The 17,651-nt window shown below is 41.3% G+C and overlaps 1 protein-coding gene across 2 annotated transcripts in view; it reads right to left on the reverse strand.

Moving 5' to 3' along the window:
• The window catches only part of TMEM241 (transmembrane protein 241), a 120,475-nt gene that overhangs the window by 88,218 nt on the left and 14,606 nt on the right, over nt 1–17,651 (reverse strand). For both annotated transcript variants that reach the window (XM_010828919.1, XM_010828920.1), the window contains exon 4: nt 2,342–2,423. In XM_010828919.1, coding sequence (XP_010827221.1) covers nt 2,342–2,423 — 82 coding nt within the window. The remainder of the gene's footprint in view (nt 1–2,341; nt 2,424–17,651) is intronic.

The following is a 17,651-nucleotide window of genomic DNA, read 5'->3' on the forward strand; positions in this document are numbered from 1 at the left end:
GGTTTAGATGGTAAAGAAAGTGAAAGTCGCTTAGTCATGTCTAACTCTTTGCGACCCCATGGAATTCTGCAGGCCAGAATACTGGAGTAGGCAGCTATTCCCTTCTCCAGGGGATCTTCCCAACCCAGGGATCAAACCCAGGTCTCCTGCATTGCAGACAGATTCTTTACTAGCTGAACCACCAGGGAAGCCCAAGGTTCAATCCCTGGGTTGGGAAGATCCCTTGGAGGAGGGCATTGCAACCCACTCCAGTATTCTTGCCTGGAGAATCCCCATGGACAGAGGAGCCTTGTGGGTTTCGTCCATAGGATCAAAAAGTGTTGGACACAACTGAGCGACTAAGCATACACACCGTTCCTTGGTAACCAAGTGTGATTGAAAGGCCATGATCAAAAATGCCAATATGAGGACTTCCCTGGTGGTCCAGTGGCTAAGACTCCACGCTCCCAATGCAGAGGCCCAGAATCAGGGAGCTAGATTCCACATGCCAAACTTAAAGAGTTCGCATGATGGTGATTTAGTTGCTAAGTGGTGTCTGGCTCTTGCAACCCCATGGAGTGTAGCCCAACAGGCTCCTCTGTCCATGGGATTCTCCAGGCAAGAATACTGGAGCAGGTTACCATTTTCTTCTCCAGGGGATCTTCCTGATCCAGGGACTGAACTCGAGTCTCCTGCATTGCAGGCAGATTCTTTACTGAATGAACCACCAGGGAAGCCCTAAGAGTTCGCATACCGCAACTAAAGATCCCAGATGCTGAAACTAAGACCCTGCACAGCCCAATAAATAAATATTTTTTTAAAATAATCATTTTTTAAATGCTGATATGCCAGAGGAGATGCAATCGGACTTAGCAGAGTGTGCTACTCAGGCATTGGAGAAATATAATACAGAGAAGGACATTGCTGCCCAGATCAAGGAGTCTGACAAGAAGTACAACCCCACCCGGCAGAGCATCACGGGGAGGAACTTTGCTGGTTATGTGACACATGAAACCAAACACTTCATTGACTTCTACCTGGACCAAGGGGCCACTTTCTGGTTCAAATCTGGTTTAAAGCATGGACTGGGCCACATACCCAGTGATCCATCCAAAAACAAGGACTGCAGCCTAAATTCCAAATACCAGAGACTAAAATCTTCAGTCTTGCTTAAGGGAACACCTCGATCTCTGAACCTTTATTGTGTTGTTTTGCCCAGAACATTCTCTGTACTAGTTTGTTGCGGTTATACTGCAATTAGCAAAATAGCTTACAGCTGTATTTATTTTCTATTCCATACCTCTCTGCCCCATGTTTTTTTCTCCTCAAAATCCATTCCTTTATAGAAATAAATCTGTTGGAGAAGTATGCATTTAAAACAGAAAACTAAATTGTGTGAAAAGTTTGCATTTTTCCAACATTAGAATACAATCATTTTCTGATAGATAAAAACAGCAATTAGGGGATTAAAAAGGGAAGAGGCCTTAATACCGTTCCTGATTTTTAAGCCACATTTTGACTCCCTGGTCAATAGTGATATTTGTGGGCTCTCTTTTGGTGGCATAATAAATTTCTGGAGTTCCACATACTATATAATGTAACTGGAAGGAATCTGTTCCTCACAGTAGCCTCCTTTGAGGAGCTCAATTCTTGGGGCTGGGTGGGAGGACAGAATGAACACTTGTTTCACTAGGGTCCACGTGTCGTGGGCATCAATTTCATGCCAGGCATGTGCACCCACGAGTAAGCCCAGTGCGCTCAGGCGGCATTACTGATGGGCGGGGTCATGGTCCCTGGAAGTAAGGAGCAGACTGAGCCCACCCTCCCTGCTCCCAAGGACAGCCTGCATCCACACAGAGCAGGCTCCACAAATAGCCCTACTCTGTCTTTCTGGTCTCCACCTGCATCACTCTATTTTGTAACACAAGTCTGTCTTCCCTGTTACGTGTGTGTATGTGTGTTAGTCCCTCAGTAGTGTCTGACTATGATCCCACGGACTGTAGCCCGCCAGGCTCCTCTGTCCATGGGATCTCCCAGGCAGGAATACTGATGTGGGTTGCCATTTCCTTCTCCAGGGGATATTCCTGACTCTGGGATCGAACCCAGGTCTCCTGCATTGCAGGCAGATTCTTTACCATCTGAGCTATAGGGAAGTCCCTTCCCTGTTACATGGTTCCCTTCAAGTCAGGAAGAGGGGGTAAAAGGCTCCACATTGGCCTCAGCCCCAAGACTAGTTCTCCAATCTAGCTGTACCATCATTAAAGCTGATTCTCTATCCACTATTGATCCGAGGTGCAACCAGTTAAAAGGCAAAGAGGAAGTTGAGAAAAGGACTGTCCCCCTCAAAGCCTCTCACGCTTACCAGTCTGGATAGCGCTCTGGAACCGGCATAGATGATACCCACAAATAGCACCGAAGCAGGAAGCCACGTCAAAACATCAGATCTGGAAAAGAGGGAAAAGGCCATCATATTTCTGTCCGAAAGACCTCCCTGGAAGATATGACCCTCCCATATGCCAAATACAGCACCCGTGGTCGTCTAAGCATCCCCAGGTGACTGGTGAAGCCCGACACGGTCTGTATCATCAAGCAGGGTGGAGGCTGACCAAAGCATTCTGCCTACAGCCCATCACTCAGCCAATGATGTGGCATTACTGGCCCCACAATCAGCCACAGACAAGCTGGAGATAGAAAAAGGCTTCCTGCAGGTTGGGAGACAGAACAGACCTGATTTTTTTTTAAAGACCAGGGAACATTATTCTTTGAAATTTAAGTAGTCAGATGCTTTGAACCCATACCAAATTCCTTTTAATTTTTTTAAAAAGCTATTTACCTAGCAAAGGGCTTCCCTGATGGCTCAGTAGGTAAAGAATGTGCCTGCGATGCGGGACACATAAGAGATGCAAGTTCAATCCCTGGGTTGGGAAGATCCCCTGGAGGAAGAAAATGGCAATCCACTCCAGTATTCTTGCCTGAAAAATCCCATGGACAGAGAAGCCTGGCAGGCTACAGTCTATGGGGTCACAAAGAGTCAGACACGACTGAGCTACTAAGCACACACACACCTACCAAGGGACCAGACGGCTCCATCAAACCACGAAAGGAGCCACAGTGTTAAAGGGTGGAATTGAAACGAGTGCTTGAACTTGAGCTGGGTGGCCAGGTGCTGAGCCTCAACAGTTAACCTGGGATACCAGTTCAAGAAATCCCTAAGGACTTCTCAAGGGCACATTTCTTCAGTTACATTGTGGCCACAACAAGAACTGTGTTTTCAACTCAGCTGAGGGTCTTGCTCTCCTCAAGAAAAGCAAAATCCCAGGCTTTACATAGAGCACACATCACTGAGGGTGCAACTTGCTTTCCCCATTAGTTACAAATGCATTCAGTTTGCTAATGCAAGTTCCCAGAGTCATTCTAATAATAAATATGAATTAATGAAAGCATTCCTGCAGGATATAACATAATAATCCCAAGTAACTCAATGAACTGCTCTCCTCAGATGGTGCCTGTTCAAGAAATGGTCTTTGTTAATTGGATTAACATGAGCAGGGACTCTATCTATCATCAGATCTGCTTTTTACACAACCTCCCAGAGAATGCAGCATGAAAATGCTTTTAGTCTCAAATAAGGCCTTCAAACCCTACCTTCTGTACACATTCATTCAGCCAAAACTCATAGCAACTGACAAGGTGCTCACAGCAGAGTTAATATTACCAGCATCACTGCTGACATTGTTTGAGCCTTCCTACAAACCAGGCCCTGTGCTAAATACTTTCTATGCTGTTATCATTTTTTAAATCTGCACAACAGGGACTTCCCTGGCGGTCCATCAGTTGGGAGTCTGCCTTTCAGTGCAGGGGACATGGGTTCAAACCCTGGTTGAGGAATTATGATCCTACATGCTGTGCGGTGTGGCCAAAATAAATAAATAAACAAAAACAAAACAGTATTGACTGTTCAGCTTGAAAATACCACCAACATTTTTAGGGAGGTGGTCCTAAGATGGCGGAGGAATAGGACGGGGAGACCACTTTCTCCCCCACAAATTCATCAAAAGAACATTTGAACGCTGAGAAAATTCCACAAAACAACTTCTAAATGCCGGCAGAGGACATCAGGCACCCAGAAAAGCAGCCCATTGTCTTCGAAAGGAGATGTTTTATCAATGGTGCTGTATAGATGGAGACGTCTTGAGGCTACTGTAAAAATAAGACTGAAAACCAGAAGCAGGAGGGTTAAGTCCAAATCCTGAGAACACCAGAGAACTCTTGACTCCAGGGAACATTAATCAACAGGAGCTCATCAAACGCCTCCATACCTACATTGAAACCAAACACCACCCAAGGGCCAACAAGTTCCAGAGCAAGACATAACACGTAAATTCTCCAGCAACACAGGAACATAGCCCTGAGCTTCAATATACAGGCTGACCAAAGTCACTCCAAACCCACTGACATCTCATAACTCATTACTGGACACCTCATTGCACTCCAGAGAGAAGAAATCCAGCTTCACCCACCAGAACACCGACACAAGCTTCCCTAACCAGGAAACCTTGATAAGTCACCCACACAACCCCACCCACAGCGAGGAAACTCCACAATAAAGAGAACTCCACAAACTGCCAGAATACAGAAAGGCCACCCCAAACACAGCAATATAAACAAGATGAAGAGACAGAGGAATACCCAGCAGGTAAAGGAACAGGATAAATGTCCACCAAACCAAACAAAAGAGGGAGAGATAGGGAATCTACCTGATAAAGAATTCCGAATAATGATAGTGAAAATGATCCAAAATGTTGAAAACAAAATGGAATCATAGATAAATAGCTTGGAGACAAGGATTGAGAAGATGCAAGAAAGGTTTAACAAGGACCTAGAAGAAATAAAAAAGAGTCAATATATAATGAATAATGTAATAAATGATATCAAAAACACTCTGGAGGGAACAAATAGTAGAATAAAGGAGGAAGAAGATAGGATTAGTGAGGTAGAAGATAGAATGGTAGAAATAAATGAATCAGAGAGGAAAAAAGAAAAACGAAGTAAAAGAAATAAGGACAATCTCAGAGACCTCTGGGACAATGTTAAACGCCCCAACATTCGAATCATAGGAGTCCCAGAAGAAGACAAAAAGAAAGACCATGAGAAAATACTTGAGGAGATAATAGCTGAAAACTTCCCTAAAATGGGGAAGGAAAGAATCACCCAAGTCCAAGAAACCCAGAGAGTCCCAAACAGGATAAACCCAAGGCGAAACACCCCAAGACACATATTAATCAAATTAACAAAGATCTAACACAAGGAATAAATATTAAAAGCAGCAAGGGAAAAACAACAAATAACACACAAGGGGATTCCCATAAGGGTAACAGCTGATCTTTCAAAGAAACTCTTCAGGCCAGGAGGGAATGGCAGGACATACTTAAAGTGATGAAAGAAAATAACCTACAGCCCAGATTACTGTACCCAGCAAGGATCTCATTCAAATATTAAGGAGAAATCAAAAGCTTTACAGACAAGCAAAAGCTGAGAGAATTCAGCACCACCAAACCACCTCTCCAGCAAATGCTAAAGGATCTTCTCTAGACAGGAAACACAAAAAGGGTGTATAAACTCGAACCCAAAACAATAAAGTAAATGGCAGCGGGATCATACTTATCAATAATTACCTTAAACGTAAATGGGTTGAATGCCCCAACCAAAAGACAAAGACTGGCTGAATGGATACAAAAACAAGACCCCTACATATGTTGTCTACAAGAGACCCACCTCAAAACAGGGGACACATACAGACTGAAAGTGAAGGGCTGGAAAAAGATATTCCACGCAAATAGAGACCAAAAGCAGGAGTAGCAATACTCATATCAGATAAAATAGACTTTAAAACAAAGGCTGTGAAAAGAGACAAAGAAGGACACTACATAATGATCAAAGGATCAATCCCAGAAGAAGATATAACAATTATAAATATATACGCACCCAACATAGGAGCACCACAATATGTAAGACAAATGCTAACAAGTATGAAAGGGGAAATTAACAATAACACGATAATAGTGGGAGACTTTAATACCCCACTCAAAACTATGGATAGATCAACTAAACAGAAAATTAACAAGGAAACACAAACTTTAAACGATCCAATAGACCAGTTAGACCTAATTGATATCTATAGGACATTTCATCCCAAAACAATGAATTTCACCTTTTTCTCAAGCGCACACGGAACTTTCTCCAGGATAGATCACATCCTGGGCTATAAATCTAGCCTTGGTAAATTCAAAAAAATTGAAATAATTCCAAGCATCTTTTCTGACCACAATGCAGTAAGATTAGATCTCAATTACAGGAGAAAAACTATTAAAAATTCCAACATATGGAGGCTGAACAACACACTGCTGAATAACCAACAAATCACAGAAGAAATCAAATAAGAAATCAAAATATGCAAAGAAATGAATGAAAATGAAAACACAACAACCCCAAACCTGTGGAACAGTGTAAAAGCAGTGCTAAGGGGAAGGTTCATAGCAATACAGGCATACCTCAAGAAACAAGAAAAAAGTCAAATAAATAACCTAACTCTACACCTAAAGCAACTAGAAAAGGAAGAAATGAAGAACCCCAGGGTTAGTAGAAGGAAAGAAACCTTAAAAATTAGGGCAGAAATAAATGCAAAAGAAACAAAAGAGACCATAGCAAAAATCAACAAAGCCAAAAGCTGGTTCTTTGAGGGGATAAACAAAACTGACAAACCATTAGCCAGACTCATCAAGAAACAAAGGGAGAAAAATCAAATCAATAAAATTAGAAATGAAAATGGAGAGATCACAACAGACAACACAGAAATACAAAGGATCATAAGAGACTACTATCAGCAATTATATGCCAATAAAATGGAAAACTAGGAAGAAATGGAAAAATTCTTAGAAAAGTACAACTTTCCAAAACCAAACCAGGAAGAAATAGAAAATCTTAACAGACCCATCACAAGCACGGAAATTGAAACTGTAATCAGAAATCTTCCAGCAAACAAAAGTCCAGGTCCAGACAGCTTCACAGCTGAATTCTACCAAAAATTTAGAGAAGAGCTAACACCTATCCTACCTAAACTCTTCCAGAAAATTGCAGAGGAAGGTAAACTTCCAAACTCATTCTATGAGGCCACCATCACCCTAATACCAAAACCTGACAAAGATGCCACAAAAAAAGAAAACTACAGGCCAATATCATTGATGAACATAGATGCAAAAATCCTTAACAAAATTCTAGCAATCAGAATCCAACAACACATTAAAAAGATCATACATCATGACCAAGTGGTCTTTATCCCAGGGATGCAAGGATTCTTCAATATTCACAAATCAATCAATGTAATACACCACGTTAACAAATTGAAAAATAAAAGCCATATGATTATCTCAATACATGCAGAGAAAGCCTTTGACAAAATTCAACATCCATTTATGATAAACACCCTCCAAAAAGCAGGAATAGAAGGAACATACCTCAATATAATAAAAGCTATATATGACAAACCCATAGCAAACATTATCCTCAAGGTGAAAAATTGAAAGCATTTCCCCTAAAGTCAGGAACAAGACAAGGGTGCCCACTTTCACCACTACTATTCAACATAGTTTTGGAAGTTTTGGCCACAGCAATCAGAGCAGAAAAAGAAATAAAAGGAATCCAAATTGGAAAAGAAGAAGTAAAACTCTCACTGTTTGTAGATGACATGATCCTCTACATAGAAAACCCTAAAGACTCCACCAGAAAATTACTAGAGCTAATCAATGAATATAGTAAAGTTGTAGGATATAAAATCAACACACAGAAATCCCTTGCATTCCTCTACACTAATAATGAGAAAACAGAAAGAGAAACTAAGGAAACAATTCCATTCACCATTGCAATGAAAAGAATAAAATACTTAGGAATATATCTACCTAAAGAAACAAAAGACCTATATATAGAAAACTATAAAACACTGGTGAAAGAAATCAAAGAGGACACTAATCAGTTCAGTTCAGTCGCTCAGTTGTGTCCGACCGACTCTTTGCGACCCCATGAATTGCAGCACACCAGGCCTCCCTGTCCATCATCAACTCCTGGAGTTCACTCAGACTCACGTCCATCGAGTCGGTGACGCCATCCAGCCATCTCATCCTCTGTCATCCCCTTCTCCTCCTGCCCCCAATCCCTCCCAGCATCAGAGTCTTTTCCAATGAGTCAACTCTTCGCATAAGGTGGCCAAAGTACTGGAGTTTCAGCTTTAGCATCATTCCTTCCAAAAACATCCAGGGCTGATCTCCTTCAGAATGGACTGGTTGGATCTCCTTGCAGTCCAAGGGACTCTCAAGAGTCTTCTCCAACACCACAGTCCAAAAGCATCAGTTCTTCGGCGCTCAGCTTTCTTCACAGTCCAACTCTCACATCCATACATGACCACTGGAAAAACCATAGCCTTGACTAGACGGACCTTTGTTGGCAAAGTAATGTTTCTGCTTTTCAATATGCTATCTAGGTTGATCATAACTTTTCTTCCAAGGAGTAAGCGTCTTTTAATTTCATGGCCGCAGTCACCATCTGCAGTGATTTTGGACACTAATAGATGGAGAAATATACTGTGTTCATGGATCGGAAGAATCAAGATAGTGAAATGAGTATACTACCCAAAGCAATCTATAGATTCAATGCAATCCCTATCAAGCTACCAACGGTATTTTTCACAGAGCTAGAACAAATAATTTCACAATTTGTATGGAAATACAAAAAACCTCGAATAGTCAAAGCAATCCTGAGAAAGAAGAATGGAACTGGAGGAATCAACCTGCCTGACTTCAGGCTCTACTACAAAGCCACAGTCATCAAGACAGTATGGTACTGGCACAAAGACAGAAATATAGATCAATGGAACAAAATAGAAAGCCTAGAGATAAATCCATGCACCTATGGACGCCTTATCTTTGACAAAGGAGGCAAGAATATACAATGGAGAAAAGACAATCTCTTTAACAAGTGATGCTGGGAAAAATGGTCAACCACTTGTAAAAGAATGAAACTAGAACACTTTCTAACACCATACACAAAAACAAACTCAAAATGGATTCAAGATCTAAATGTAAGACCAGAAACTATAAAACTCCTAGAGGAGAACACAGGCAAAATGCTCTCTGACATAAATCACAGGAGGATCCCCTATGACCCACCTCCCAGAATATTGGAAATAAAAGCAAAAATAAACAAATGGGACCTAATTAAAATTAAAAGCTTCTGCACAACAAAGGAAACTATAAGCAAGGTGAAAAGACAGCCTTCAGAATGGGAGAAAATAATAGCAAATGAAGCTACTGACAAAGAATTAATCTCAAAAATATACAAGCAACTCCTGCAGTTCAATTCCAGAAAAATAAATGACCCAATTAAAAAATGGGCCAAAGAACTAAACAGACATTTCTCAAAGAAGACATACAGATGGCTAACAAACACATGAAAAGATGCTCAACATCACTCATTATCAGAGAAACGCAAATCAAAACCACTATGAGGTACCATTTCACACCAGTCAGAATGGCTGCAATCCAAAAGTCTACAAGCAATAAATGCTGGAGAGGGTGTGGAGAAAAGGGAACCCTCTTACACTGTTGGTGGGAATGCAAACTAGTACAGCCACTATGGAGAACAGTGTGGAGATTCCTTAAAAAACTAGAAATTGAACTGCTATACGACCCAGCAATCCCACTGCTGGGAATATACCCTGAGGAAACCAGAACTGAAAGAAACACGTGTACCCCAATGTTCATCGCAGCACTGTTTATAATAGCCAGGACATGGAAGAAAGCTAGATGTCCATCAGCAGACAAATGGGTAAGAAAGCTGTGGTACATATACACAATGGAGTATTACTCAGCCATTAAAAAGAATACATTTCAATCGGTTCTAATGAGGTGAATGAAACTGGAGCCTATTATACAGAGTGAAGTAAGCCAAAAAGAAAAACACCAATACAGTATACTAATGCATATATAGAGAATTTAGAAAGATGATAATGTTAACTCTGTATGCAAGACAGCAAAAGAGATGCAGATGTATAGAACAGTCTTTTGGACTCTGTGGGAGAGGGCAAGGGTGGGATAATTTGGGAGAATGGCATTGAAACATGTATAATATCATATGTGAAATGTATCACCAGTCCAGTTTTGATGTATGATACAGGATGCTTGGGGCTGGTGCACTGGGATGACCCAGAGGGATGGTATGGGGAGGGAGGTGGGAGGGGGATTCAGGATGGGGAACACATGTACACCCGTGGCGGATTCATGTTGATGTATGGCAAAACCAATACAATTAGCCTCCAATTAAAATAAATAAATTTATATTAAAAAAAAAAAATAAATGAAATGGAAAAAATTAAAAAAAAAAAGAAAATACCACCAACATTTTTAAAATGTGTATTTTTTTAAAAAAGAGAAAGTTTAGGCAAAATTAGAAGATATGTACAAATAAACATTTTTTTCTGCATAAAAATTGTTAGCAGATTCTGAAAAGCAACTGGGACCTCTGGAAAGTTAAGGCTGTACTGCAAAGCTTTGAAACACAAAAAATGAGGGAAAATCTCTCAATTGTAGCAAAGTCTTTACAGCCAGAAATTTGTCATCCCAAGTGAAGCCATCTTAGACTTTCAGACTCCAGAAGTGTAAGATAATAAATTTGTGTTATTTTTAAGCCAAAAAAAAAAAAAATCTATCTCTGTGAGTACTTTAAGTATGGAGCATGGCATAAGGTCTAACTACATTTTCCTCCATATCTTACAACTAGAGTAGAATTTTTTTCTCTCAATAAAACATGTTTCTTTTTGTTGTTAAAAAAAAAAAAGAAAGGGGACTTCCCTGGTGGTCATGTGGTTCAGACTTCACCATCCAATGCAGGGGGTGCCAATTAGCTCCCTGGTTGGGGAGCTAAGATCCTACATGCCTTGTTGGCAAAGATCCAAAAAACGTACCACAGAAACAATATTGTAAGAAATTCAATAAAGACTTTAAAAAAAAAAAAAAAGAAAGGACTTCAACCAGAAAAAAATATACACAGGCTGCTTCAGGAATTCTAATTTGGATCTCTGGCTTCCAGAGTTTTCACAACTGTGAGTGGGGTCTCACAATATGGAGGGGTCAGACCTTTCAACAGCTACTGGGGCAGATAAAATTCAGGACAACTGAACCTTCCATGATCTTCCAGGCAGTGTGTACACAAGGTGAAGACGTGAGCTGCAAGGGTGGTGCTTCTTAGCATTTTTGTTGTCTCTTGAAGCAGTTCTTTAAAAGCCTTTCTTCAGGGAGAAAGGAAACTATAATTTTGACACCCTAGTTAGCTCAGCTAAAACTGAGGATTCTTTTCTCAGAAGATACAGCAGTAAGTGATGGAAATCGTATCTAGTTCTGGGCACTGGAGACTATAATCTTATATGGTCACATGGTTGCCCAAATCTTGGAAATTATGATTAACTCTCTTCACTTCCAAGGACTGTTCCAGCAGTCAGCTAACTTTAACCAACAGCTCTAAAAGATGGACAGATTTCACTCACATTTCTGGGTGGGCTGTGCCCTGTCTTCTAGGTCAGGGCATCTAGGACAGGGGCTATCCAGGGGTCATAGAGGTCATCCAGGGGTGGGGGCAGGAAGGATGCACAAATACGGAGCAGGGGGTTGTATGTAATAGAAAGAATATGGTCAGGCAAACCTTCCTACTTAGCAAACCTATATTCCAACTCTGAAGCTAGTTGGTTTTTACCCCAACTCTAAAGCTGATTTGCAGTGAAAGCTCACTTTTTTCATTTATAAAACAGGGGTAATAATGCTCAGAAGGCTACTGAGATGATTAGCTAAGAGAATGAATAAGCAGCACTCGGGGCAAAGCATGGCATGTTAAAAAACTATTCAATAAATGTTCTGCTTCTGGGTTTTCATACACAACTTCAAGGACAGACACCACTAGGAAAGATTGAGAGATCTGCCTATATAAAATGGCCAAAAATATTATGAAGAAAATGAAAAGATGATTAACAAACCAGGAAAAATATAGGCAACACATAAAACCGGTTGGAGTTTAATATGCTTGATGTAGGATGAGTGTTTATAAATCAATGACAGAAAAACCAACTCCCCTAAAGAAAAAAGAAAAATAGTCAAATGACAAAAATAGGTAATTTTCTCTCTCCTGCTTCTGTGTGTGTCTCTCTCTCATACCCACATACACACAAGAAATACAAATGGCCAATAAACATACAAAAAATTATTCAACATCCATTATACTACAAGAATTTTAAAATAAAACAATGATATACTGGACTTTCCTGGTGATACAGTGGGCAGGAATCCGCTTGCCAGTGCAGGGGACGTGGGTTTGATCCCTGGTTCTTAGGGAGCAACTAAGCCCGTGTGCCGCAGCGACTGCTGAGACTACATGCGGTAATTAGTGAAGCCCGCCTAGTTAGAGCCTGTGCTCTGCAGCAAGAGAAGCACTACAGTGAGAAGCCCATGCACTGCAACTAGAGTAGCCTCTGCTCTTTGCAACTAGAGAAAGCCCAAGTGTAGCCACAAAGACCCGGCAGAGCTAAAAATAAATAAATAGTTAATTTAAAAAACCTAAACCAATCTTTTGAAAAATAATGATGTACCAAGTTTTGTCCAAGAAACTAGCAGTTTTTAAAAAATGATATGTAATTGGGAGGGAGGTGGGAGGGGGGTTCAGGATGGGGAACACATGCACACCTATGGCGGATTCATGTCAAAGTATGACAAAAACAATACAATACTGTAAAGTAATTAGCCTCCAATTAAAATAAATAAATTCATATTTAAAAAATGATATGTAATATAGGGGGTCATAAAATTAATGCCTTCATATACTGCTGTGAGATATGTGTGAGTGTGTTAGTTGCTCAGTCGTGTCCAACTCTTTGCACTCCCATGGACTGTAACCTGCCAGGCTCCTCTGTCCATGGGATGGATTCTCCAGGCAGTAATACTGGAGTGAGTTGCCATTTTCTTCTCCAGGGGATCTTCCCAACCCAGGGATTGAACCTGGGTCTCCTACATCACAGGCGGATTCTTTACCATCTAAGCCATCAGGGAATCTAAATTGGTATTTTTCTGGAGGCTATGTACTTTATTATTTATTATTGCTGTTGATGAAGTACTTAAAGATATCTATGATGATGTTTCCACTGATAAGTGGAGTAAAACTGCATTGACCTCACTGTTGATCATCAAATATTCTTCAGCCTGTAGCCCTCACCCTCCAGATACCTGCATGGTTCACTCTTTCATGTACTCAGATCTCTACTCAAAAGTCATCTTATCCCTGAATCCTTCTTACGCATGCCATACAAAATAACAACCATCACCCCACCACTGGCCCACACTCAGGCACACACACATACACACTATCCACTTATCCAGCTCCATTTTTCTCTACACCTATCACATCATCCATTTACATTTCATTTGTTTCTTGTCTGTCTACCTCCATTAGAACATAGCAAGGGTTTTTGTTTGTTCTATTCCTTGTTTATCCCATACATCTAAAACAATATCTAGCTTATACAACAGATGCTCAAATATTTGCTGAATGAATCGCCATAAATTATTTTTGTAACTTAAAAAAGTTTTCCCTGCTCTTGCTAGTTAGGTACAAAGCAACAAGATACATCAGGAAACTGCAGTCATGACCCTAATTCACATTTCTTCCTCTGTTTTTCTCAAGCCCTTCAGAGACTTTGCTCTGAACAGAATTGTTGGTGCTTACAGCTACTCAGTTTCCAAGGACAGGGATGAAAGCGAAAAATTCCTATATCCTGTCATCTGCCTCTCTAAAATGGCCCCAATGGAGGAGCTGTAACAATTTCAAATTCAATAAACATTTACAACAATCATGTTGGAACCTACAACCGTAACAACAAAAAACTGCATTAAAAAGCAAACATGTTTTTCTTCAATAGACAAGAACTTAGAAACTTGGAATAGAGGCAGTTATTTTGTTTTCTATGATAATTTAATCTCTTTTTCTTATTAAAAAATGGTGCCTTCCATGTTAGAAAATTTTGAAAACACAGATTATCAAGAAAAACATTATAATTACAATTATAATTACTACCCAAAGACAACCACTGTTAATACCTTGTTTCATCTCTTTCCAAACAGTACCCATACGCACATATACAAATACTTCAACAAAAATTGGATCCAACTATACAGGTTGTTTTATAACCTGCTTAACACCTTCCCATGTCAAAAAGGTCATCCCCAACTCATTAATAATTATATCCTATGCTGGTGGGCTACAGTCCATAGGGTTGCAAAGAGTCAGACACAGCTGAGGGACTGAGCACACAAGCATATCCCATGCTACGGCTGAACATATAAGTTCAGCCTAGGTTTTTACTATTCTAACGCAGTAATTATCCTTGACTATATTCTCCTCTCATATTCATGATGTTCACAATATTCAGAATGCATTTCCTTAAGTGGAATTGCTGTTCAAAGATACATCTATTAAAGTTTGCAACTGGTTATATAATTGCCTTCCAAGGACCTATACTGATTTATTCTCTGCTATGAACTGCATGTTAATGTCCTCCCAAAATTCACATGTTGAAATTCTAACCCTTAGTGTGATGGAGGGAGGCAGGGTCCTTGGGAGGTAATCAGATCATCAGGGTGTGGCCCTCAAGATGGAATTAGTGCCCCTGTAAGAAGAGACACGAGAGCATGCCTCCTCTATTCTCTCTGCTTCATCAATCTCTCTCTCTCTGTTTCCTACACACACCACCACCATGTTAAGATACAGCAAGAAAGAGTTCATGCATGCATGTGCGCTCAGTTGTTAAGTTGTGTCTGACTCTTAGTGACCCCATGGACTGGAGCCTGCCAGATTCCTGTCCATGGGATTTCCCAGCCAAGAATATTGGAGTGGATTGCCATTCCTCCTCCAGGGGATCTTCCCAACCCAGGGGTTGAACCCGTGTCTCCTGCAATGGCAGGCAGATTCTTTACCACTGAGCCACCAGGGCAGCCCAATAAGAAAGCAAACATCTACAAACCCAGAAGATGCCTTCCCCAGAACCCAACCACACTGGCACCTTGATCCTGGACATCCCAGCCTCCAGAACTGTGAGAGATAAATGTCTAATGTCTGTTGTTTAAGCCCACGGTCTTTCAGGCTAGCAGCCTGAGCTGATGGAGATGCTCCTTGGCAGCTCCAACACTGCGTGATTCCAAGACACTCAACAGCCTACTAGGAACAAAGAAACACCTCCTCTCCACCTTTAATTCATAAGGTGGCACCATCTGGGCCTCCTATGCTGGTTTACCCTTGCATTGTTCTATCAAAGGAGGCAAGACAGGATTAAATCCTGAGAAGGTCCTGGCAGAATCTGAAGTCTCTGTGGTTTGAGGACCTCTGGGGAGCTGTTGAACCAGGACATGCATGCGTGCATGTGTGTGTGTGTGTGTGTGTGTGTAGGAGGGATCTCATAGCAACTCCTTTTGAGAGAGATTGCAGACTGTACTCTGTTGAAGGACTATTTGCTATGGGGTCTGCTTTAAAAAGAGTGGTGACACACAGTTTTTCCTACATGATTTATTAGCACAAATGTTGCATCTTGTGTGCATCGTGTACTTTTTGCTTTCTGCTTCTGCACACTCTACTGTCCCTAAGAACCCTGATGAATAAAGCATTTTGCAAGAAGCTAACAATAGTCTGTTGGCATGAATCTTAAAACTGTTGTTACTGAGATGAAGGCTAATTAAATTAAATCACTTGTTTTTCAAATAGAGCATGCATTATTGAAGGAACATCTGCTCTCTGAAAACACTCAGTTTATCTGTTCATGGGAGCCTGGCAGGATCCTTGAGCTGAATTCTTAAAAACTCTTGTGTTATACTGACACCTAGTGACCCTAAAGCTGTTTCCAAACTTGAAAATAACCCTTGCCCAAGATATCAGGGAGCTTCCCTGGTGGCTCAGAGGTAAAGAATCTGCCTGCCAATGCAGGAGACGCAGGTTTGATCCCTGGATCAGGAAGATCCCCCAGAGTAGGAAATGGCAATGCACTCATCAGTTGAGTCCCTAGGTGGGGAACATCCCCTGGAGTAGGAGATGGCAACCTGCTCCAGTATTCTTGCCTGGAGAATTCCATGGACACAGGAGCCTGATGGGCCCCAGTCCATGGGGTCGCAAAGAGTTGGACATGACTGAGCACTATGGACAGAGGTCCCCAAATATGAAGTGAGGCAGGATAAAAGAGGAACATATCTCATCTCTAATAGATGGGAGAAAGAAAACAAGCACCTTGCTCATGCACAGGGTCCAGGGAACTACAAATCCAAGTTAATGTGCAAGACATAACAGTCTAAGGATGTTTACATTTCATACCATGGATTTAAGAGGCCAGAAAGGGCCGTCTGGACTGGGAGTGACAGCGCCACATGGTGAGTCTATTATGAATGAGTTCAGCAGATTCCTTTGCACTGAGTGGTGTGGGCATGGCCTGCAGTGTCAAAGGTCAGAAAATCCCATCCAGAGAAAGACCAATACCGCATGGTATCACTTATATGGGTCACCTTTTTTTAGAAAGTCAAACTTAATAGCAACTGAGTAGAAAAGTAGTTGTCAGTGGCTAGGGAGTGGGGGGAACAACTCCTGATAAAAGGACACAAACTTTCAGCTACAAGGTGAATAATGTGTATTGATTATTGGTGAACAATGAACAATGTATTCTATGAGGATCTAATATATCATACAGTGACTACAACTGCTCACATTGTACCCTATCACTGAAATTTGCTAATAAACTTAACTGTTCTCACAAAATAAATAAATAAGTGAGGTGATGGATGCCTTTATTAATGCAAGGTGGGAATCTTTCACAATGCGTGTGTATATACATATATAATACATCACCACACTGCATACTTTGTGCGTGTGCATGCTCAGTCGCTCAGTCATGTCCAACTCTTTGCGACCCCATGGACTGTAGGCCACCAGGCTCCTCTGTCCATGGAATTCTCCAAGCAAGAATTCTGGAGCAGGTTGCCATCTCCTACTCCAGGGGATATTGCCCACCTAGGGATTGAACCCATGTCTCCTGTGTCTCTTGTATTGGCAGGTGAATTCTTAACCCACTGAGTCACCTGAGAAGCCCCACTGCATACTCTGAATAACTTTAAATTGTATTTGTGAAGGGTACTTCAAAAAAAGCTGATACTTCAGGAGGACTTCCCTGGTGGTCCAGTGGTTAAGAATCCATCTGCCAGTGCAGAAGACACGGGTTCAATCCCTGGTCTGGGAAGATTTCACATGCTGTGGGGCAACTAAGCCCACGTGCCACAACTTCTGAAACCAAGGGCCCTAGAGGGCCTTGCTCTGCAGCAAAAGAAGCCAGCACAATGAGAAGCCCATGTGCCACAGCTAGAGAAAGCCCATGTGCAGTAATGAAGACCAAAAGCAGCCCGAAAAAGCTGATACTTAAAAAAATCTTGTCCTTTTACTATCACTGGCCTCCTGGACTCTCCCCAGGTACCACCCCAATCACCAGACCAACACCAGTCAGATTTTATTCCCTGTTTTATTCTTTTGGTGGTTCTTAGCATTTTTCCCGGAGAAGG

Source organism: Bison bison, unplaced genomic scaffold (genome assembly GCF_000754665.1).
Source record: "Bison bison bison isolate TAMUID 2011002044 unplaced genomic scaffold, Bison_UMD1.0 scf7180017864498, whole genome shotgun sequence".
Classification (NCBI taxonomy): Eukaryota; Metazoa; Chordata; class Mammalia; order Artiodactyla; family Bovidae; genus Bison; species Bison bison.